General features: G+C 39.6%; 2 protein-coding genes across 12 annotated transcripts in view; one reads left to right on the forward strand and one right to left on the reverse strand.

Annotated features, from left to right (window-relative positions):
- The window catches only part of ABHD17B (abhydrolase domain containing 17B, depalmitoylase), a 46,920-nt gene extending 37,277 nt beyond the window's left edge, over positions 1-9,643 (reverse strand). For 2 of the 6 annotated variants that reach the window (XM_081505275.1, XM_081505265.1), the window contains exons 1-2: positions 9,036-9,643; positions 8,212-8,325 (exon numbers count right to left, since the gene is read on the reverse strand). The gene's annotated coding sequence lies outside the window, so the exon portion shown is untranslated. Of the gene's footprint in view, positions 1-8,211; positions 8,326-8,822; positions 8,958-9,029 lie in introns of those variants that run through there. The other 4 variants (XM_081505251.1, XM_081505279.1, XM_081505256.1 and 1 more) reach the window with 4 other exon arrangements.
- A 390-nt stretch (positions 9,644-10,033) lies between these two features.
- Positions 10,034-24,530, forward strand: part of C1H9orf85 (chromosome 1 C9orf85 homolog) — a 242,269-nt gene continuing 227,772 nt past the window's right edge. For all 6 annotated transcript variants that reach the window (XR_014058055.1, XR_014058051.1, XM_081505302.1 and 3 more), the window contains exon 1: positions 10,034-10,230. Coding sequence is in view for 4 of the 6 variants with exons in the window: in XM_081505302.1 (XP_081361428.1) it covers positions 10,129-10,230 (102 nt within the window). In the remaining 2 variants the exon portion in view is untranslated. The remainder of the gene's footprint in view (positions 10,231-24,530) is intronic.

The raw sequence follows: 24,530 nt of genomic DNA on the forward strand, positions 1-24,530 counted from the left end.
TGTGGGGTCGCACAGAGTCGGACACGACTGAAGTGACTTAGCAGCAGCATAAAGACACTATAAATAAAAACACTTTCCAACAAATCTGCATAAAATAATTTTCAAATTAAAAAAAAAGTTTAAAGGAAGGCTACAGATGACTATATGTTAATGATATATATTATTGGGTTGGCCAAAAAGGTTGTTCAGGTTTTTCCATAAGACAGTATGGAAAACTTGAATGAACGTTTTGGCCAACCCAATACTACACTGACTGGCTCTTCTCATTATTTCAGAAGAGGTGAGATAAAATTTATCAACTGACACAGGTTATTATATATACTGTGACAAATACTATAAAATAAAGTACAGAGTGGTACATGAAATCTTCATGGTGAGAGATGAGGGAAGGAGGTAGGTGCTTTCACTTGTTATCTCCTTTCATCTTTTTTTAAATTTTCAGTTGAGTTCAGTCGCTCTGTTGTGTCTGCCTCTTTGCAACACCATGGACTGCAGCACACCAGGCTTTGCTGTCCATAATCAGCTCCCAGAATTTACTCAAACTCATGTCCATTGAGTCAGTGATGGCATCCAACCATCTCATCCTCTATCGTCCCCTTCTCCTCCCATTTCAATCTTTCCCAGCATCAGGGTCTTTTCAAATGAGTCCACTCTTCACATCAGGTGGCCAAAGTACTGGAGTTTCAGCTTCAACATCAGTCCTTCCAATGAACACCCAGGACTGATCTCCTTTAGGATGGACTGATTGGATCTCCTTGCAGTCCAAGGGACTCTCAAGAGTCTTCTCCAACACCACAGTTCAAAAGCATCAATTCTTCGGTGCTCAGCTTTCTTTATAGTCCAACTCTCACACCCATACATGACTACTGGAAAAACCACAGCCTTGACTAGACAGACTTTTGTTGACAAAGTAATGTCTCTGTTTTTTAACATGCTGTTTTAAATTTTATTTTTATTTATTTATTTGTCTGCACTGGGTCTTAGCTGAGGCATGTGGGATCTAGTTCTCTGACCAGGGATCAAACCCAGTCCCCCTGCATGGGGAGTGCGGAGGCCCAGTCACTGGACCACCAGGGAAGTACCTCCCTTAATCTTAATAACACTTTTCTCAGATTATCATCTTTCTATATATGAAGAAATCAGGGTTCAGGTTGTTACGTCAATCAACTTGTCCAAGTTCACACTCTTATTAAACGGGAGAGCCAGGAACACAGTTTTAACTTAACACTGTATTCTGTCCACTCTTCCACTATGTGCATGGTCAATGCGCTCACTGCACACCTCACATTTCCACTTATTCTCCCCTTCTCAAAGGTCAAAACTGTCTCATTTGATTCCACCTTACCACTCTCTACCTTTTCTTTAGAAGTATTTATCACTTTCTAATGTAGTAGATACTTATTATGCATATTGTGTATAATCCTCTGTTAGGTGTTAAGATCTAGGAAGTTAGGGATCTTTGCTTGTTTTGTTTACAGATGCACTCCCTCAAACCTAGAATAGTGACTGATACTCAGCAGCCATTGGCCCATTCCTCCTTTCCCTTTTTTCATCTTTAACTGTATGAGGATGTGTTTAACCATTTTCACCTTTAATTCCTGGGAAAACAAAATAGATAGGACCTACATCAGAGCTAAATTAACATTAAAATTTGAATTTTGTCTGAAATTATGTTTAAAATTAGGATCATAGTAAATTTAAAATATTCTAATCAGAATAAAAAAAGAGATGACAAGACACGTTAAACTGTAAAATGTAGAGATGCAAATGATGAAAGATTAGTACCTAAGAGTCCCTGATCATTTTCTGTGATGTTTTAGATAATGAATGTGAGGCAAAGATGAAAAAAAAGGAATCAGAGTACTCTAAAAGCAGTAGTTCCCAAACCTTTTATTAAAATCCAGTCAAATTTTTTTAAAAAGTTGGAATGACAAGAGTTATCAAATTTTAATTTTGCCACAAAAGGATGTTACAAACTAAATATAATCTACTATCACTATAATTTCATAAGAGCACATTAACATAAAAATAACAATCTCAATATAGAGGGTAGTCATTTTTATTAAATAAATTTAGATTCACAAACATCTCATTGTATAAAAACAGCTCCATGTGTATTTAACATCTAAATGTGAAAAAGTAAAACCTGTACAACAAACTATAACAATCTTTACAATCTCAAGACACTTCCTATACAGAGAAAAATCACCATCATAAGAGAATAAATTTGCCATTAAAATTAAGAATGTCGTCATCAAAAGATATTTAAAATGAAAAGGTATTGTAAAGGCTAGAAAATATTTCTAAAGCCTACTAAGTACTACTATCCTAAATACATAAAAAGTACTTAAAAATCAATAAAATAAACAATCTCAAAGAAAAACAGAATAGGCAATTCATAGAAAAGAAATATGACTAGCTGAAAGCTCTTAACTACATAACTAATTGGGGAAGATACAAATGAAAATTACAATGAGGTAACATTTCATACTCCGTATAATGTCAAAATGTAAGAAGCCTTAAGTATTTGGAATGGTGAATTTAACTCAGATCACCATTATATCTACTACTGTGGGCAGGAATCCCTTAGAAGAAATGGAGTAGCCATCACGGTCAACAAAAGAGTCTGAAATGCAGCACTTGGATTCAATCTCAAAAACAACAGAACGATCTCTGTTTGTTTCCAAGGCAAACCATTCAATATCATGGTAATCCAAGTCTATGCCCCGACCAGTAATGCTGAAGAAGCTGAAGTTGAACAGTTCTATGAAGACCTACAAGACCTTTTAGAACTAACACCCCAAAAAGATGTCCTTTTCATTATAGGGGACTGCAATGCAAAAGTAGGAAGTCAAGAAACACCTGGCGTAACAGGCAAATTTGGCCTTGGAGTACAGAATGAAGCAGGGCAAAGGCTAATAGAGTTCTGCCAAGAGAACACACTGGTCATAGCAAACACCCTCTTCCAACAACACAAGAGATACACATGGACATCACCAGATGGTCAGCACTGAAATCAGATTGATTATATTCTTTGCAGCCAAGATGGAGAAGCTCTATACAGTCAGCAAAAACAAGATGGGGAACTGACTGGCTCACATCATGAACTACTTATTGTCAAATTCAGACTTAAATTCAAGAAAGTGGGGAAAACCGCTAGACCAGTGAGGTATGACCTAAATCAAATCCCTTATGAGTATACAGTGGAAGTGAGAAATAGATTTAAGGGACTAGATCTGATAGACAGAGGGCCTGATGAACTATGGACGGAGGTTCGTGACACTGTACAGGAGACAGGGATCAAGACCATCCCCATGGAAAAGAAATGCAAAAAAGCAAAATGGCTGTCTGAGGAGGCCTTACAAATAGCTGTGAAAAGAAGAGAAGCGAAAAGCAAAGGAGAAAATGAAAGATATATCCATCTGAATGCAGAGTTCCAAAGAATAGCAAGGAGAGATAAGAAAGTCTTCCTCAGCGATCAATGCAAAGAAATAGAGGAAAACAATAGAATGGGAAAGACTAGAGATCTCTTCAAGAAAATCAGAGACACCAAGGGAACATTTCATGCAAAGATGGGCACAATAAAGGAGAGAAATGGTATGGACCTAACAGAAGCAGAAGATATTAAGAAGAGGTGGCAAGAATACACAGAAGAACTGTACAAAAAAGATCTTCATGACCCAGATAATCACGATGGTGTGATCACTCACCTAGAGCAAGACATCCTGGAATGTGAAGTCAAGTGGGCCTTAGAAAGCATCACTGTGAACAAAGCTAGTGGAGGTGATGGAATTCCAGTTGAGCTATTTCAAATCCTGAAAGATGATGCTGTGAAAGTCCTGCACTCAATATGCCAGCAAATTTGGAAAACTCAGCAGTGGCCACAAGACTGGAAAAGGTCAGTTTTCATTCCAATCCCAAAGAAAGGCAATGCCAAAGAATGCTCGAACTACCTTACAATTGTACTAATCTTACATGCTAGTAAAGTAATGTTCAAAATTCTCCAAGCCAGGCTTCAGCAATACGTGAACTTCCAGATGTTTAAGCTGGTTTTAGAAAAGGCAGAGGAACCAGAGATCAAATTGCCAACATTTGCTGGATCATCGAAAAAGCAAGAGTTCCAGAAAAACATCTACTTCTGCTTTATTGTCTATGCCAAAGCCTTTGACCCTGTGGATCACAATAAACTGGAAAATTTTGAAAGAGATGGGAATACCAGACCGCCTGACCTGCCCCTTGAGAAACCTGTATGCAGGTCAGGAAGCAACAGTTAGAACTGGACATGGAACAACAGACTGGTTCCAAATAAGAAAAGGAGTACGTCAAGGCTGTATATTGTCATCCCGCTTATTTGACTTATAAACTCTGGGCTGGAGGAAGCACAAGCTGGAATTAAGATTGCCAGGAGAAATATCAATAATCTCAGATATGCAGATGACACCACCCTTATGGCAGAAAGTGAAGAAGAACTAAGGAGCCTCTTGATGAAAATGAAAGAGGAGGGTGAAAAAGTTGGCTTAAAGCTCAACATTCAGAAAACTAAGATCATAGCATCCGGTCCCATCACTTCATGGCAATTAGATGGGTAAACAGTGGCTGACTTTATTTTTTTGGGCTCCAAAATCACTGCAGATGGTGATTACAGCCATGAAATTAAAAGACGTTTACTCCTTGGAAGGAAAATTATGATCAACCTAGATAGCATATTAAAAAGCAGAGACATTACTTTGTCAACAAAGGTCCGTCTAGTCAATGCTATGGTTTCTCCAGGGGTCATGTATGGACGTGAGAGTTGGACTATAAAGAAAGCTGAGTGCCAAAGAATTGATGCTTTTGAACTGTGGTGTTGGAGAAGACTCTTGAGAGTCCCTTGGACTGCAGGGAGACCCAACCAGTTGAACCTAAAGGAGATCAGTCCTGGGTGTTCATTGGAAGGACTGATGTTGAAGCTGAAACTCCAATATTTTGGCCACCTGATGCGAAGAGCTGACTTATTTGAAAAGACCCTGATGTCGGGAAAGATTGAAGGTAGGAGAAGGGGACGACAGAGGATGAGATGGTTAGATGGCATCATCGACTCAATGGAGACGAGTCTGGGTAATCTCTGGGACTTGGTGATGGACAGGGAAGCCTGGCATGCTGTGGTTCATGGGGTCGCAAAGAGTCGGACACGACTGAGCCACTGAACTGAAGTATTTGGAAGGTGGAAAAACAGACCCTTTCATTTATTACTGATACACTCTGGAGAGAAAACTGATTGTATCTAGTGAAGTTGAAGAAGCAGTTCCTATCTTGTGTTCCAGCAGTCTAATATTATTGATAGATTTATATCCCAGGGCAATCTTTCTCAATAATAGCTTTTTAGTTGTAACAAATGGGGGGCACTACTGAATAGTTGCCAGGGACACGAGGCACTTGTGGTATGTAAAGATAATGCTGCCGCATCTCCCGTGACTTCTGAACATTCTGCTGGACACTAATTTTAGGGACCAGAAGGAAAAAATAATGTCAGATATTAATACATAGAACTTAATACAAAGTATAGTTGCATTGTTTTAACAAAGATTAAGATTTAAAAGAATGCAACCCCTGTGTAAAGAGTGAAGACTGCATTTTCATTTTTGTTCAAACTTTACTGAAATTATAGTTATTTCAGAAACTTATCAAATCAAATCCCTCTCTTGGTATTTCAGTGGCCAACTCAACACATCTGTTTAATGTGCTTTAGCAGCTGTCCTAGTCAAGGTGATCCCATCTGTTCAAAGTATCTGACTACTACTATTTCTTCTAGCAGTGCTTCTTAGACTCTAGGTACACTGAGTTCACCTGGGAATCCTGTTAATATTCAGCACCTTAGTTATTAGGGTAGGACCTAAGGATCTGATTTCTAACCAACTCCCAGAATTCTGATGTTTTTGGTCTATTATCACACTTGGTAGCAAGATTACAGTGTGGTTGAACCTAAGCATTTCACAGTGCAATACAATACATTGTTATAAATTATTTATTTTAGTAAGGATATTACTTTATTTAAAATACCAATTGAAGTTTATTATTATGAATTTCATTTAGGACCGTACTGGGTAGGTTGTAAAATATTTCTATAAAAATGATATATAGGTTCAGCAGCCACTACTCCGGAGGAAGTCTTCCACTTTACCTAAGTAAACATACACAAGAATATTCCCTACACCGTGTTTAATAAGAAAACAATTGGAAACCACTAAAGTAACTAACAGAAACTTGATATAGTCACATAATAAAACACATACCATATGACAGAATAATAAACTAGAGCTACCTGAATCAGCATAGATAAATCTTGGCATGTTCAGTGAAGAAAGCAAGCTACAGATATAAAAACCATACTTAAACAGTCTTAAATCAATAAAAGAAAAACCATATAATGTTCATGGATATAAAAGAATGCAGTAACGTATAAACACATGGACAGGAAGGATGCATGTCAATTTGGGGTTTGTGGTCAGGAGTGTGGAAATACGATTTAAGAGGGGTACCAAGTATAGAGGAAGCTTTCTTTTGTAGCTATAACTTTTCAACTGGGTAATGAGTGCATGAATATTCATTAAGTTGTAAGTTAACAATACTTATATTACTATCTTATTTCTCACTTCATCTGAATTGGCAAAATTTCCTAGACAGAAGTTTGGAAAACACTGCTCCAAAGGAAAGGATTCAGAATCAGAAGTCAGAAGACCCAGATTCAAGTCTCAGTTCCGGTTCTTATAAATTGTGTAGCTTTAGACACTTCAAATAATTCAACTTCTCTAGGCTTCACTTCATTTGTAATAAAGTCATAAAGCATCATTTTTCCTCTCCAACTCAGAAGGCTGGGTTTGAGAGGCATATTGGTATGTGAGAAATCTTTAACAGAATAGGAAAAGTAGGAATAATTTTTGAGAATTAAGAGCAAAACCTTGGACATAGTAGAAATAAAATCTATCAGTAAATCAACCAACCAACTCAATCTATCACTCTACTTTCTTGTCATCACTGATTCTAAAGATATGACACCAAATTATATATTTTTAACACTGGGCAAAATTAGAGTTTATCATTCCTAAGTGATAGCATATGGATAGAGTCTCCCTATTATGACTATGTTTATCCTAATTCTTCACCAAGGAACTGAAATTCGTAATATGAAAACAGACTTAGAGAATTGCATTAAAAAGTACTGTTATTCACTAAAACACCCAATGTCACATAACCAGAAGAACTGTTGGTTCTCACTGCCCTTTCTACACAGTGAGCAGGTGGCACATTTTATTAGCCCTATATCACAGATGGAGAAACTGACTCAGATGTGAGATAGCATGCCTGGAGTTGTAGACCAATTCAGTGACAAAACTTGGGACAGACACTAATTGCCTAGTTCTTCAGTGTTCATTCAATTGCCCAAAACATTACATTGCCATGATGCTTTATGGTAATGCTGCTTGTCACAGGAAATAGAAAATTCTTTGTCAGAGGTCATACACATTTCAAAACGGGGAAAGATACTCAAGGAGCAAGCCACTGATCAACTACAGTACTGCACAGCAAGAGACAAAATTAAAACTGCCTAGCCTGCTAAAAATTTAATCCTATCCTTGCCAATTAACCTTATTAATACTACAGTAGGAGAAAAGAGAGGTCAAAATATGGGTGAGGGTGCTATTTATTTCCTCCTAGATCTCAAGTAATATAGTAATTATTGCCCAACAGGGACCTTATTTCTTTTTTTAAGTTGAAGCATGGCTATCTCCACTGCTCTTCTTTAAATTAACCTCCACCCCTATTTCCAACAAGCAAAGAGCTGGGTACCCAAATTAGAACACTGGCAATTATGACAATTACCAAAATATTGGCTATGATTAGATATTAGATAAATCATACAAATGAGTTTATGCTATAAACATATGAGACAAACTCTACCAAAAAAAGCTCATTTTATTATGTCTTCTTGTTAAACAGATAAATGCTATTATAACATGTACCTGACTTTTTACTCAGATTCATTAGATAGTTTTAAACGCTGACAAAAGAACTCCAAAATTCTTTTTAATTATTGGAGCCTTAAAAAAAAATCAATGAATTATCTGGCGGATCAAGAACAGTATATTACAAAAAAAGTATTAGACATGAATATCTTTCCATAAGCTAAGAGCAAAAAATTAAAGGTCACCCTCCCTGCATTCCGTTACTCACTCTTCTGGCTTAACAAATACACTTCACACCGACTTTGATAAATCAACGTGTCGTTTTAGAAAGCTGTATCCTGGCATTGGCAGAAATCACCATGGATCAAAGCTCTGAACATTTCTTTAAAAAAAAAAAAAAAGCCAGGGTTAAACTCTCTTCTTTAAAACATCTCTTCACAACAGTACAACCTAACTTGACAGAACTTTTCGTTTCAGGGTTCAAAAAAATTTCAACAAAACACTAATTTTTCAATTCAAAAACAATTCCTGGTGAGCCTATCCTAGAGTTCGAGTGAAGCTCTATCATCGAGAGAAAAAGACCCTAGAACGGCCGGACCAGAACACACAAATCACCAAGGACCGGGCAGATTTGATCTAAAAATCAAGGCTGGCACGTTGGAGGACATTCAGGAGACAGTTTTCAGGCGACGCGAATCTCACAATGAGCGAGGGGGGGAATGCGAACCTGACCCCATCTTTCCGTCCACAGGGAGAAGAGCAAAGAGATGAAATGCGACCTCTCTGCACGGAGGACCCAAGACCTTTCCCAATCCATCTGTCCGTCCCTCTCCCGCCCTCCGACTCCCGCAGCCTCATCGACCGCAAAGACTTTCCTACCTCTCCCCTTCACCGAACCAACAGACATTCTTCTCAACATCCCAGACCCGATCGGGAGTGGCTTCTCTGCCTTTCCCTGCGCCTAGAGGAATCCCGGTCGCCAACAACAAAGACGCCTCCCGTTCCCCTCCCCCCGCCCGGCCCCGGCTCGTCCCTCCCGCGCTGCGGCTCCCGGCCCAGCGCCCTCCCCGCCGCGGCCCCACGCACCTGTACCTGAGGGCTGCGGCCAAGGCGTCAGGCTGAAAGGGCCGGGAGGGAACCTCTGCCGCCGCGCTGTCCTCTACGAGGCGCGATCCGCGCTGCTGCTGCCGCCGCTGCCGGACTCTGCCCGCCTGCGGGCGGGCCCGGCCGAGAAGCGGGGAACGAGGGCTGCAGCCCCCGGCGTCGGGACGTGGAAGGACGGCGGCGCCCGAGGGGGCCGGCTTAAGCTCCTGAGTCTCGCCTCGCGCCGACCCTGCTCCTCCACACGGGTTCGCGTTCTGCTGACTAACGGCCCCGGCGCGAGGCGCTGGAGCGGCCGCCTCCGCCGCCGCGGTCGGCTGCTCTTGGGCCTCACGCCCCGCGCGGCCGTGGTCGCAGCTGCCGCAGCCGCCGCCACCTCCCTTTCTGGCACTGCAGACGCCACCCAGACCCAGCCAGATCTTTCTTTTCTCTAATTCTCTTTTCTTCGCTCCTCTACAGCCTGATGGCCGCGGGGCTCGCTCTCGTGGCGGGAGGCTGGAAGGGAAAACCCGGGGTTTGCGGAGAGCTCACTAAGCTAGGAGTTGGTCACTGACTGTAGGAAGGTGCCAAAGCAGACCCCGGCTCCAGCCTGCGAGCGGGCCGGGGGAGGGACGGAGTCCAGTTTAGCCCCACTTCCACCAATCACAAGCAGCCCAGAGGAGTAGGGCGCCGGAGAGGCTGAGCAGAGCCGGCAGGAGGCGGGGATTGCGGAAAAGAACAGCCAATAGAAGCAAGGCCTCCCCGCCCCTCGGCTTTGATGGACTGCCATATTTGGACCAATGGGGGAATTCTCCCTTCGAAGAAAGCGGGATTTTTACGTCGGGTTTGAGAGAGAGGCTGCGCGAAGGGGGAAGGATCGAGACTGGGCCGTTTTAAAAAAGAGCCTTGCGGGCGATGAGGGGCCTGAGAATGTCCTTTGACCTCCGCGAGGAGTCACGTGGGTATTCCGGGGGCGGGGACAGAAAGGTTGGTTAAGTTCCTTCCGGGTCAGTGATAGAAGCGTGAGCTCCGTGGGATAGTTCCTCGCATCTTACTCTTGCCTGCATCTTCCTTGTCCCGGCGCGAGGCGATTGTCATTTCGGCGATGAGCTCGCAGAAAGGGAACGTGACTCGTTCCAGGCCTCAGAGGCACCAGAATACGTTTAGCTTCAAAAATGACAAGTTTGATAAGAGTGTTCAGACCAAGGTAGGAACCTGCCTGTTGCACTAAATCTGACTCCAGAGAGGAATGATTCAGTGCAGGGGAGAGAAGGAGGAGTTGGCGAGGGCAAATGTGGACCGCAGCCCAGAGTTTTGGCTGCACTGCAGCCCATTTCTAAAATGATATTCCCACGCCCTTTCTTTGACCTGCATGTGTTGTCTCCTCGTAAATATTTATATTTGGCAGTCAACATTTAATTAATTGTATAGAGTGAACGGGACCCTCATCAAATCTCAAATGCAATGGGAAAATCGCGTCGTTGAACGTTCCTATCTGGATTACATATTTGCAGTAGGAAAACGAGGTTTATGGCGCGAGTGTCTTTTTCAAAGATTGCACTACGTTAATGCAGTCCCTATTTCTTTTTGGAAAACCCCAGGTTTGTAGGGAGAGTGTCAAAGTTCTTAAGCGCTCTTAGCCCCAGTGTCCTCACCAACATAGTGGGAATTTCTCTCTCATTTGTAAGATTATTTTGAGAATCAAATTATTTGATAAATGTAAAAATACTTGTTTTGCTGTTTATGTTTCTTTAGCAGATTTCTTTAAGCTGGAAGCAAATTCAGACCGAATAGATAGCCAGAAGTCTTGGGTTATATACAACTACTGATTTGCTGTTGAGTATTTCCCCCTCCTCCCTTAGCTGTAAGGAGTGGAGATAATCAAAGACAAGAGCAGCTTGGGGGCAGCCTCCAGTATATCAGGTAAACCTGATATTAACATAAACTGGAGCTCAGATTTGCTAGATGTGTGGCTTACGCAAGTTATTTAATGTTTAGTTTCTTTGAGTCTTACTTTGATCACAAATGAGAAACCTGCCAGTATTATTGTGAAGTTAAAGTAAATCATGTATATGAATAATCTGGATCATAATTAGTGTCTGACAGGTGATTAATTTCTCAACATTGGCTACAAAAGCAAAATGACTGTTTAGGGTACCCAGTGACTTCCTTTTCCTTTCGTCTTTCTGTTTTCACTATACAGATATTTAGGGAGCATCTTTCATGTACAAGGACCTATGTATATGTGTATACAGTGTTCAAAAGAGTTGACTCTGCCTTCAAGGAACTTACGGTTTTCTGGGTCATGGGACAATAAGCACAGAGATGTATAATTAAATTATGATGAAGGGAAGCACAGTTGAGTGAAGAGTAGGGGGTAGTATTTTCAATTGGATGCTCAGAGGCCCTCTCCTTCCTCTTAATTTGGTTCAGATTCAGAAGGAAAACCTGGAGCAATATTTGGGAAGACTTTACCAAGTTTGTGCCTGTCATCAATAGGTAAAACAGAGTAAAAAGCTATGCTGTTCCAAACAGATGTCTGTCTTGTCCTGTATTCTTACTCTAAGTTTTTGCACAAGCACTTACTTCTATTGTTTTTCATCAGGCGATAAAAAGCAGTTTGTTTAGTAAGTGAGAGTGTTAGTGGCTCAGTCTGTCTGACTCTTTACGACCCCATGGACTATAGCCTGCCAGTCCGTGGGATTTTCCAGGCAAGAATACTGCAGGAGGTTGCCATTACCTTCTCCAGGGGATCTTCCTGATCCAAGGATTGAACCTAGGTCTTTTGCATTGCAGTCTGATTCTTTACCATCTGAGCCACCAGGGAAGCCCTGTTTAGTAAGTAGCGGCAATGTAGCTTACTGTACTTCTTGTCCTTGTAAGTACAAGACTTCTGGAACTTGTACTTCTTGTCTTAGCACTTCTTCCTAGACTTCCTGTACTTTTCATTGTGTGTTTTCTAGTATTATCTAACAACCTTGTTATTATGGTCTCAAATCTTTTCATGCATCTTAAGTTCAGTTGCTAAGTTTCACTCTGTTTATTACTTTTATCATTCATTGCTTTGTCTCTATTAAATTGTGAGGAAGTCTCATTGATGGAACCACCAGGTGCTTTGTTATTGAAGGTGCTAACAAAAACAGCAAGAAATATTTTACTGAGAAAGGATCATTAGGTTGATTGTTCCCGTGTCTTATGGAAGAATAATAAGGAATGCCATGCTGCATTCATGGCAAATTCTTGAACCAGCTATGTTCAGCTGTCGAAAGCCAGGATTTTGTTGTAAGCATCTGACCCTGTCTTCATTCCTGTGCTTTACACCAGAAAGCTATTTGACTCAGTGACATCTAACAAAGGAGTGCTAAGATGTGCATGGTTCTCTGTAACTCTCCTTGAAGGATTGTAGTAACAACTGACTATTTTGTATTTCATTATTTCGTAGGAGTCTTGCAGGATAGTTTCCTTTCTCCTCTGCCAAGTAGTTTATCAGGACTGAAATTAGAAGTTGGATAATGAGATGTTTTATTGAAGAACAGCTTATAAATTTCAGACAGTATCCCAAAAAGACACAGATGATAGCTGTCTTAAATATATTCTCAAAGAGGAGAGAAGCTTGGCATTCCAAATGCCAAACTTGAATCAAAGAGTCAAAGTAAAAGAGATAGGTTTCAGCTCAACATAAGGAAATTGTCTAATAGTGATTAGCATGCACTAGAATAACCTCCCTTTCTCTGGGGTTATTAAAAGAAGCCTCTATGGCCATTGGCCTGCAGTGCCCTCTCATGACTTGCAAAGGTGTGGTGGAAATGGAAGTAGTTTCATATCTCTTCTAGTCACTTGGTACTAAAACATTGATTATATCAAGATAGGCTTGTGTCCCTTACTGGAAAGGCACTGATGTGTAGTGGAAGGAACCTTGGACCAAGAAAACAGACCCACATTTTAGCTTCTGTTCTGTTTATTTTGCTTTGTGATTTAGACAGTTTACATACAGCTGTTAACCTGTGCTACAGGGGCTGATATTATCTTTTGTGTTACCTTTGTCTCACAGTTTCTATGGAGATGATTACAAAAAATATTTTTGAGAAACAGTGGTACAAATATGAACTAAGCATTAGTGTACTATAATTTATATGGACTTGCAGTTGCTCAAAGCATAAAAAGTTGATTAGAAAAGAAATATTTATTGAAAAATATTGAAACATGGAAATGTGTAAAGTAAGTGAAAGTACCTTTTTCCAGGCCTATTTCTCTTCAGATGTAGTCATTGTTAACAGTTTGATGTGTATGTTTTTAGACATCTAAGCACAATATAGTACATATGAAATAAAATACATTTCTCCTTTTTCATTTAGAAAATTGGGTATATCAGAACATAGAGATTAAGCTCTTTCTTTTTTAATGGTTGTGTACTATTCTGTCATTTATATGTAGAAGCTTAATTACTTTCCTATTGATAAACTTTTGAGTTGTTTTCAAATTTTCACTATGACAAATGCAGCTGCAGTGAAATTCTAGTATTGACGTTATTTGTTCGACATCATTTGTATGGTACCAAACATTGTGGTAGATACTAGGGGTATAAGGTTGAGTGTAATATACAGCCAGGCCTTTAATTGAAGTTTGGTGGGTAAGGTAACAGGCATTAAGTAATCTTTTGAGTATGTTAATACAAATAGAAGTAAGAGCTGTGAAGGAAAAGTCTAAGGGAACCTTGAGAGTGTCTAGCAGGAAATCTTGATTAAGTTAGGAGGGTTTAAGAAAGCTTCCCTGAGATCTGAAGGATGGATAGCATTTAACTAAGTGAAACGGGAAGAGCTTATATCATCTTCTTAAGGATGCTATTTGTTTCATACGTGTAGTCAACATTGTTTTTACTAGCATGTTTGAAAGCCTTAGAACCCCAGGATCACATGATCTTATTGATGGGGCAGGAGTCAATTCTGTGGTCAGTACTGCTGCTGCTGCTGCAGCAGCAGTGCCTGCAACGCAGGAGACCTGGGTTCGATCCCTGGGTCAGGAAGATCCCCTGGAGAAGGAAATGGCAACCCTCTCCAGTATTCTTGCCTGGAGAATCCCATGGACAGAGGAGTCTGGCAGGCTACAGTCCATGGGGTCGCAAGAGTTGGACACGACTTAGTGACTTAAACCACCAGTGTACGTTAATGTAAAGGACTTAGAGGTTTTGCAGTTTAAAAAAAGTGATTTAGCCAAAACTTGCTTGGCTGTGCACTTTGGTTTACATAACACCAGTTGAACATGAATTAATCTGGGGGGGAACACATTTAACGTGAAGTAATTTGGGGCAGGGGAACACATCCCTTTCAAGAAACTCTTGTTATTACCTTGAAAAGGAAAAGGAAAATCTGAGGCTATATTCTGTAGTTAGTTTTGGAAATGAAGTTTTGTTAATAATAGTTAATGGTTTGTACTTAAGTGTGTTAGTAACTGTGAGTACTTGATCTATATTATCTAATTTGATCTTCAAAATAACCCTAAGACAGATGCTACAATTTCCCCGTTTTTGCCTATTGGGAAATTAGTGCCCAAAGTTGTGTTACTAGCATGTGGCTATCCATTGATTAGGTGAGGTCTGTGCTGGGAAACCTCAAAGAACAGGTAAATCCAAAGTCCCTTTTTGTGTATGTGTGTTGGCTGTTGTTTTTTAAAACTGTGTTTTTGTCTGTAATAGAGGCATTGCAACATTAGATTAGAGTTGGAACAGAGATGAGCTTTAGGCCCACTGACCCTAAACACTGCCTGTTTGAAATGTTCCAGGGAAGGAGTCTCTCCTTGCAAAGTGTTGCCCCTGGAGTGTTACATAACACAGGTATAGGCTGGTTGGGCTGGAGCGGGTCCCATCTAGTCAGCCAGGGCTGTGGAGCCGGGGTAGGGCTCTTCTCACTCATCTTGTGTGCAAACAGATGCTAGTTCTGTCAGGTCCCTCAGCTCCTGGTTTAGACAGAAGATTAAAGGTGATATGATTACATTTATACAGCAGAACAGGATTCTGTGTTTACAAGCACCTTTATTCACAACAGCCCAACGATAAAAAAACACAAATATCCTTCAACAAGAGAATAGATAAACAGATTGTGTCAATCATATAATGAAATACTATGCTGTTTTTTTTTTTTAAAAGCTACTGATACATGGCAGACATGTAGATAAAGCTCAGAAACATTGTGTGAAGGGAAAGAAGTTGGGTATTTCTCACATCTATAGAAATCTGAACAGTAGTTTGCATTGGGTGGTGGGAGAATTGACTGGAAGGGGATCAAGACAACTTTCTGGAGTGATGGAAACATGAAGATCACAAAGCACTTATTGAAGTGCATTGAATTGAGCCTTTAAGGTCTGTGCATTATACATAAATTTTACATCAATTCAAAATAGATATTACAGTAAAATGACTGATTAACCACTCAAATATCATAAAGTTATGTTTTTGTTGTTTGCTTTTTTGTTTGGGCATGTTGTAGAAACACTACCTGTTGTCAGTATTTTTAAAAAGATAACTATTTTATTAACTTCTCTAGAAAGAAAACAATGATAGGTCGGCATTCTAAGATACTGCATATCTTAGCTAACCACAAGTCAAAATAATTCTAGTAGTTGCCTTCTAATATTTGCCCCTCTTGTAAGCTTTTATTTACAAACTCCAGTCATGACACTTAAGTATTGTCTCTCTGTAAGAGGAATTCAGATGATCATTACAAAGTGGATCTTGGGAATTCCCTGGTGGTCCAGTGGTTAGGACTCTGTGCTTGCCGTGCCGAGGGCCTGGGTTTGATCCCTGGTTCAGGAACTAAGATCCCAAAAGCCATGTGGCATGGCCAAAAATAAAAAAACCAAACCAAAATTGATCTTGTTTATAAGGTTACTGAATCTGGATCTTATTTAACAGGGTAGAGTCATAGTAATTTAGTTGGCCATGATGCCTGCTCTGTAAGATGAGTGAATAAAACCCAATTATGGAAAAGGGTACTGGTGGTAAGGCTCGTTTTGTTTGGGGTAGCCTGGACTCAAGTGATATGGGATCTTTGTCTTATTTCCTCTAGCCCAGATATGCTGTGCTTTAGGAAAGGGTCTCATATTGGTTTAGGTCATCTCTGGTGTGAGTAATTTTGGTATGAGTGATAAAGTGCCAGTATAGAATAAATGTTATTTCCTAATCAATGGGTTTCAACAATTAAAGTTTAAAGAAGTGGGTAGCCATTAAATAAATCTTCAGCTTGGCAACGGTTTCCATTGTAGTTTCAAGGTAACCATCTTTGGCACTCTGGAGATCACCTGGGACTTCTTTTGATCTTTTCTCCAAATTGGGACATGTTCTTGGTATATTCACCAATGCTGTCTATTACATGTTGTTGTTTAGTTGCTAAGATGTGTCCGGCTCTTTGTGACCCCAAGGACTGTAGTGTGCCAAACTTCCTGTCCATTCACTTTTTCCCGGTTTGCTCAAACTCATGTCCATTGAGTCAGTGATGCCATCCAACCATCTCATCCTCTGTAACCCCCTTCTCCTCCTGCCCTCAGTCTTTCCCAGCATCAAGATCTTTTCCAAAGAGTTGGCTCTTTGCATCAGGTGGCCAAAGTATTGGAGCTTCAGCTTCAGCATCAGTCCTTCCATGAACATTCAGGACTGATTTCCTTTAGGATGGACTGGTTGGATCTCCTTGCAGTCCAGGAGACTCTCAAGAGTCTTCTCAAACACCACAGTTCAAAAGCATCAATTCTTCGGTGCTCAGCTTTCTTTATAGTCCAACTCTCACATCCATACATGCTGCTGCTGCTGCTGCTAAGTCACTTCAGTCATGTCCGACTCTGTGCGACCCCATAGACGGCAGCCCACCAGGCTCCTCTGTTCCTGGGATTCTCCAGGCAAGAATATTGGAGTGGGTTGCCATTTCCTTCTCCAATGCATGCATGACTACTGGAAAAACCATAGCTTTGACTAGACAGACCTTTGTCGGCAAAGTGATGTCTCTGCTTTTTAATATGCTGTCTAGGTTGGTATAACTTTTCTTCTAAGAAGCAGATGTCTTTTAATTTCATGGCTGCAGTCACCATCCACAGTGATTTTGGAACTCAGGAAAATAAAATGTCACTCTTTCCACTTTTCCCCATCTATTTGCCACGAAGTGATGGGACCAGATGCCATGATCTTAGTTTTTTGAATGTTGAGTTGTATGCCAACTTTTCACTCTCCTCTTTCATTTTCATCAAGAGGCCCTTTAGTTCCTCTTTGCTTTTTTCCATTAGTGGTATCATTGGCATATCTGAGGTTGTTGTTTCTCCCGCAATCTTGATTCCAGTTTGTGATTCATCTAGTCTGGCATTTCAACCCTGCATGGAAGTAACAAAAGGAGGGTGACAATATACAGCCTTGATGTACTCCTTTCCCAATTTTGAACCAGTCTCTTGCTCCATGTCCAGTTCTAACTCTTGCTTCTTGACCCACATATAGGTTTCTTAGGAGGTAAGGTGGTCTGGTATTCCCATCTTTTTAAGAATTTTCCACAGTTTGTTGTGATCCACACAGTCAAAAGCTAGAACGTAGTCAATGAAGCAGAAGTAGATGTTTTTCTGAAATTCCTTCGCTTTCTCTATGATCAAACATGGATTTAAGTTAAAAGTATCCTCCCCCAGTTGACTTCTTATTACATTCAACATACTTTTTCACTTGACAAGGTGATTTAATCTATGATGTACTGAGCATTATAATATGTAGGAATATTGTACTAATTAAAAGTCTTTAAAAAAATTTTTAAAAGTCAGTGCTAGTGAGTATTCACTATTTTGAATATTTTTAAGTACTGTGTTCTCTATCCTTTACACAAAATAATCTCATCCTTGTTTTGGGATATTTCGCTTACCTACAATTCCAAGGTGCTGATACTGGGCAGGATAAATAAATCGATCCTACAAGTTCCTTATTTTTAATGCCTGCTGCAATATAATTTTTCTACATCAATTGTGTGTTTTAGACATTTCATTTTATGCATAATAAATGACAACTAAAATTAATTTGCCTTGATTTGGTCTATGTGTTAAGGCATACTACTGTACTCACTGTTGGATTATGACATTTTATTATTACATCATCAACACTTGTTTCTACGTGAAGGTAAATACTACCCTGTTAGAAATAAAGTATTCTCAGAATTCTTCATCTAGGTAAATTAGTTCACCTGAGAGAGAGAGAAAGAGTCATAGTGTATATTAACTCTTCCCCAAATGGGGTCATTTTCTGTTTAGAGAAAAGCTGTGTAGTTGGAGTGTCGCCGTTGGACAAAGAACCTCAGGGCTAAGAGGTACAGGCTGCTGCAGCATGCATTAGGCATTTGTTATTTTAAGCCGAAGGACTCTTTCCACACCTGCAGAAGTGTCGCTGTGAGGTCACAGGCAAGTTAACAGAGAACCTTGCTTATCCTCAGAACAACCCTGCTGTCAGCTTTCTCCATCCTCAGTTGTTATTGGTCTTTTGCTCACCACTGACTTTTGTGAAAGGAAGAAATGAAATGAGAAGGGGATAAACGAATAGCTAGCATGCCTAAAATTCCTTTCTGAAATTTTCCTTATCACTCCAGGGCAAATAGCACTTAAATATATTGAATGAATTAAATAAACATTCCTCTTCTCACCTTGTCTGTGTGTGCAAGGCCCTCTACATGACAGTAATTATCATTAGGATTCTTTAATTGCTAAGCAGAAAGGAAATTTATTGAAAAGATGCCGAACTGCTCTCATGAAGCTTAGAAAAGGTGTTTATTAGTTTGTTTTGGTTGATTTTTTAGTGATCAAGATTCCCGAGTTGGCCATTATTGCTGGGAAATTTTATACTCATTTGACTTTGTGTAGATTCTAATTTGTAATCTTTGGACTTTTCAATGCCCCCTTCCCTAACCATTCCAATTTGCCTTCTAGAATTGATAGTTTACAATCATTAGAGACATAGCGTTGAAAATAAAATTTATTTCACTTTCTTGCCCTGACTATTCCTGGGAACTCTGTTTCCCTGTAGTCTTTAAGTAACAATGTTTTTTCACCCTGTATCTTCAACCCCTCATTTAGAATTCTTTTTCCCATTTACTTCTTCAGTTCAAGTTTTCCTTGCTCAAAACCCCACCTTTTCTGAAATACATGGCATCAGACTGTTGATCTCCTCCAGATCTGTCCTTACATCCTCTTTAGTATCTGGTTCACCGCCTTTCCACATTTTCCTGCCATCATACTTAGTGATTGCTACAGTCACATGGATAATCAAACATCTGATCTCTCAGTTTTTATATCCCCCACCTCAGAAATCTCCTCCCGTGTTCAAATATTAAACCCTCGTTGCTGGTAACTGCTCCTCTTATAAACTTGAACAAACAACAGAAACTGACCACCATCTGCTTATCTGGTTTTCTTATTCCTCAAATAATTTTTTAAAATTCCACTGGGTACTCACGTGCATTAACTTTTCCACTTTTCACTGTATCTCATTCTTGTCCTTTTTCCCCTCCTTATCCAGCATGGGTACCATGTTCTATCAGTACAACTGCTCTTTTGCATATACTTCAAATCCTTTATTTTTCTTTCCTTCTGTGGTACTTGCCTGACAGAATCCTAACCTTGCTTAGATCCATCTTTCTATCCACCATTACATCTACTAAACTACCCACATCTGTACCCATACACACTCCCTCCTGGTAGTGGATGAAGTGCCTAGCCCTCCCTGAGACTAGTCCTTTGACTTGCACTCTGGAGCTCATCTATTCTTGCTTACCTTGTGATTTAAAAGGCTTAAGACTCCTCAGTTGTCCATGTTCTGTTGTGTCATTAGTCTTTCCATCTGTAATGGGTTATTTCTGTTTGTTTTTTTAAAAATCCTCTTTAGATAGAATCCATGTTCTTTTCTGCTGCTGCTGCTGCTAAGTCGCTTCAGTTGTGTCCGACTCTGTGCGACCCCATAGACAGCAGCCCACCAGGCTCCCCCGTCCCTGGGATTCTCCAGGCAAGAATACTGGAGTGGGTTGCCATTTCCTTCTCCAGTGCATGAAAGGGAAAAGTGAAAGTGAAGTCGCTCAGTCGTGTCCGACTCTTAGCGACTCCATGGACTGTAGCCTACCAGGCTCCTCCATCCATGGGATTTTCCAGGCAAGAGTACTGGAGTGGGGTGCCATTGCCTTCTCCGATGTTCTTTTCTAGCTCCACCCTATTTCTTTCTTCTTCTTTATAGAGAAGTTCTTGATCTGCATTTCTTTACCTCCCATTTTTTTTCAGTCCCAATTTAAATGGTTTTTGCACACCTGCATACTAAGTTGCTTCAGTTGTTTCCAACTCTTTGCAACCCTGTGGACTGTAGCCCTCCAGGCTCCTCTTTCCATGGGATTCTCCAGTCAAGAATACTGAAGTGGGTTGCCATGCCCTCCTCCAGGGGTCTTCTCAACCCAAGGATGGAACCTGTCTCTTATGTCTCCTGCCAATGCAGGAGAGTTCCTTACCACTAGCACCACCTACACCATTGTTAAAACCACTTTTGTCAAGGTCATGGGTCTCTGTGTTGCCGAATCCTGTGATGCTCAGTACTCAACTCACTCACTTGACTGGCAGCATTTGCCTCTTGAGCATTCTCCTGAAATAATTTTTTTCGTTCAGCTCAGTCCCTGACTTTAAATACCATCTTTCTGCTGATGCCTTCCAGATTTGGAACTCCAGGCCAGCCTCTCTCCTGAGCTGCAGAGTTGTTGTATATTTAACTACCTACTTGACCTCTATTCTTGAAAATCAAAAAGTTTTCTTAAGCTTAACATGACAAAGAAATAACTCAATTTTTTCTCACTCAAAACTTTTTTCCTCCTTCTGTATTCCCCAACTTTGTTAACAACTCCACTATTTACTGAGTTCCTGAAACCAAAATATAACAATTACCCTTGACTCTTGGCCTTTTTGTACATTCTGTGTTTCAGTTTGTCAGCAAAACTGTCAACTGTTTAAATTATCTTTAACTTTTATAGCCTTCTCATTACTTTTAGTTAAAAGAATATGGTTTACTAAGACCTTTTTACCAGAAAGGATAGTCAAATAGACTGATTTCAAGCTGTGACTTAGAATTCTATTACTGTCAATTTAGGACATCATTCCTATAAGTAGATACAGTCTGTTTTGGTTTTGATCATTTTACTTTGAAGAATAAAAATATTTTGAAGTGTCTGTATTGGATAGGAAAAAAAAATTTGTCAGTTTTCAAATATGAGTTTTTGGGTTTTGGCCAAAGGTGCGTGCATACATGTGTGTGCTAAGTCGGTTTAGTTGTATGCCACTCTTTGCGACCCTGTGGACCACAGCCCACCAAACTGTTCTGTTCATGGGATTCTCCAGGCAAGAGTACTGGAGTGGGTTGCTGTGACCTCCTCCAGGGGCTCTTCCCAACCCAGGGATCGAACCTGCGCCTCTTATGTCTCCTGCATTTGGCCAAAGGCATCAATCTCTTATTCAAGATAGTGGCAGCCTGGTGTGGTAGGAAGACATTGATATTGGAGTCCAGAGATTTAGGTCAAATTCCCTAGTATTTACTTGTTCTGTAATCTTGGACAAATTTCTTAAGTAGTCAAGATTTTAGTGGGTTTAGCTATATTGTGAAAGTTAGGTAAGGTTTATTCAAAGTTTACCTCACGTGATACCTGGCATGCAGTGTAAAGCATTCTGTAGATGCCGGTCCATTCCTTCAGCTTATTTGATGTTCATCATGCTCACATGCTCCTCCTGCTCACATGCTGCTCCCTCATTTATGCACTTCCTGGTTAATCCCACTGGAATGTCTCCCTCCTTCCCTGTGGCGTTTATTGCCCTCATGACACACATGATGCATGTCTTAGTAGGTATTGGTATATATGTCTTGGCTTCCTTCTCTTACACATACATCACAAATGCCATCTATCTCTGGCAGGAGGGGCTCAAGTATTTTTTTAAACTACTAATGGTGTAATATGTACGTCTAGTAGGAGTTCAGTGCTGTGGGATGAAGGAATGGAAATCAAGTAGTTCTTACTGACATTTTGCAATTAATTGTTGGTCGTTGTTAATTCGTCTGTCTTTATTGACATCTGTTTTATTGTTATATAGCAAGCATTTGCAAAAGATGAGTATGATATGAATCCTTCATTCCTAGAATGAATCTAGGAATCTCAGACTAGTAACTACTCTAAAAAGTGAAAAAAGGTAAATATGAGGCATTTTCATTTATTAAACTTTTGTTGAAGTATAACATACAATGTGTAGAAAAGTGCAAAAGTCATAATAGAGTTAAATGAATTTTCACAGACTGAACACAGTCATGTAATCACCACTCAGATCAAGAGAATGTAACTGACCCCTCCTAGTAACTACAGCTCTCTCCTCTAATAACGATTATCTTGATGAATATGAGGTATTTTTGAATAACCTTAAAGTCATGGCTTTTGGAGTCAAAGGAGAGGTTGTGGGTGCCCAGATAACCAGCCTTTCTTTACAGAAATAGTATTAGTGGGTGTAGACAAGCATCCTGATGGATCACATTAACTACTTAAATATACAACAAAACTTGATATAATCCTTCTTTGAAATGTAAAAATTGGTGTGATTTGATTTTCCAAGTGATTGATTTAGTCTCTCTAGGATTCTTGACTTCTAAAACTATCAAGAGTAAATCTGAACTTTCCTTTAGCTTTGGAGCTAATTATTTCAGCCTCGATCCTAAATCTCTTCCACTTGATCTACTTACTCATAAGGTTGAATTACATTTTAAGAACTTTATGGTGGACATTTTCTTAGATATTTTATCAGGTTCATTCCTAATTGGAATAGTTATATCTATATTCTGAAGATAATATAATTCAAATTGTCCTTATGAAACTGAGTTGTAACACATTTTGTTTTTGCTTTGGCAGAGTTATATGCTATTAACAAAGAACTATTCTTGTAGGTGATAGAACTATGTATGTAGAATAATTTTCAGTGGTGGTTCATTGGCATTAGAATTCTGTTATAACTTTATATTAATCACACCTGTTTTGAAGGCCATTTACAACAGGGATGTGAAATACCAAGCTAAACTAGGGATAATTTTAAATGTTTGTTGTCCTATAAAGATTTATATATTATTAAATGCTCCGCCCTGTCTTACCAGGTGGCTGACTTATTTGTTTTGAAATTACTCGTGTCCCTGAAGTCATCACATTGAGTAATATATTTGACATCATGGTGTATACTTGCATATGTGAATATTCTATACATCATCGTTAGCCTTTATCACAAGACATTGTGGTAATATGATATCATGTTTCCTGTAAACGTGAATACTCGTAGGACATAATGCTAGGTCTAATTTTTAATAAAGTTTAGAATAGTCATGTGGGATAAATTGTCATTTATTATCCATATAAAACGATATTAGGGTTACTTTTACATATGTGATGCTTTTGCTTTAATTTAAACTCCTTATTATTGAACCATGGATGGTTCTTTGACCCTCATATGATGATTTCAAGGTCAACTGTTTCCTAGTATATTTAAATAAAAATCTCTGGTTTCTCGTGATAGTTGATTCTAATCTTAGGGATTCTCTAGGGACACCTTTATTAATGCCTTCATTCTCTACCCAGTAAGAAAAAAATCAGTCAGATTTTACTAAGGCCTCTAATTCAAAATGACTGACTGAAAGCATGCATTTATCTTTCTGTTTTTAAAATGAAATGACAGAGGGGAAAAATAAAGTTCCAACATTAGAAAAACTGAAAAAACAAAAAGAAATTTAAGATATAAAGTAGATGAGATTAGACTGATTCAACTAAGCACTTTTTGAATCTGTGTTATAATACAGATGGAAGTCAAGATTTCTCCAATAAAACTCTAGAATGATGTCAGTATCAGAATTAATTAGATCTGTACCAATTTTTTGCATCAAGTGGCTTTCTCTATCCTTTACCCTCAAGATAAGATCAGAAGAGCAACTCTCTAAACTGGGGACATGCCATGAAAGACAAAGTCAGAGCAATATTCTTGATCATTTCTGGTCTCAGAGCTTAACGAGGAATCCCTAGGCTTAGAGGCAACATGCTTCCTGTGCTACTGAAGCTAAAGCTATCAAGCTGTTAAGTTTTTTCCAGTCAGGCAGAGATGGTATAATGTTTGGATTCCAGAACAGTAGCATTTCTCAATTCTGCTTTAGTTATCCATTTTATACCTGTTGATTATACTATACTAGTACTGTCCAGAACAACTTTCTATGATGGTAGAAATATTTCAAATCAGTTCTACCCAGTATGGTAGCCATTAGCCACATGTACCTGTTGAGCATTTGAAATAAGCCCAGTGGAACTAAGGAACTGAATTTTAATTTAAATTCCATTTTAATAGTTACATGTGGACAATGGCTACCATATTGGGTAGTGCAGATCTAAACTCTCAGTTATAAATACGAGCAGCCTGCTAAGAAGCACTGAACTTTTTAGGGAAACCGAAACTGAGATGTAGACTGGA

The sequence above is a fragment of the Giraffa tippelskirchi genome, chromosome 1 (assembly GCF_054371585.1).
Source record: "Giraffa tippelskirchi isolate mGirTip1 chromosome 1, T2T-mGirTip1v1.2.pri, whole genome shotgun sequence".
Lineage (NCBI taxonomy): Eukaryota > Metazoa > Chordata > Mammalia > Artiodactyla > Giraffidae > Giraffa > Giraffa tippelskirchi.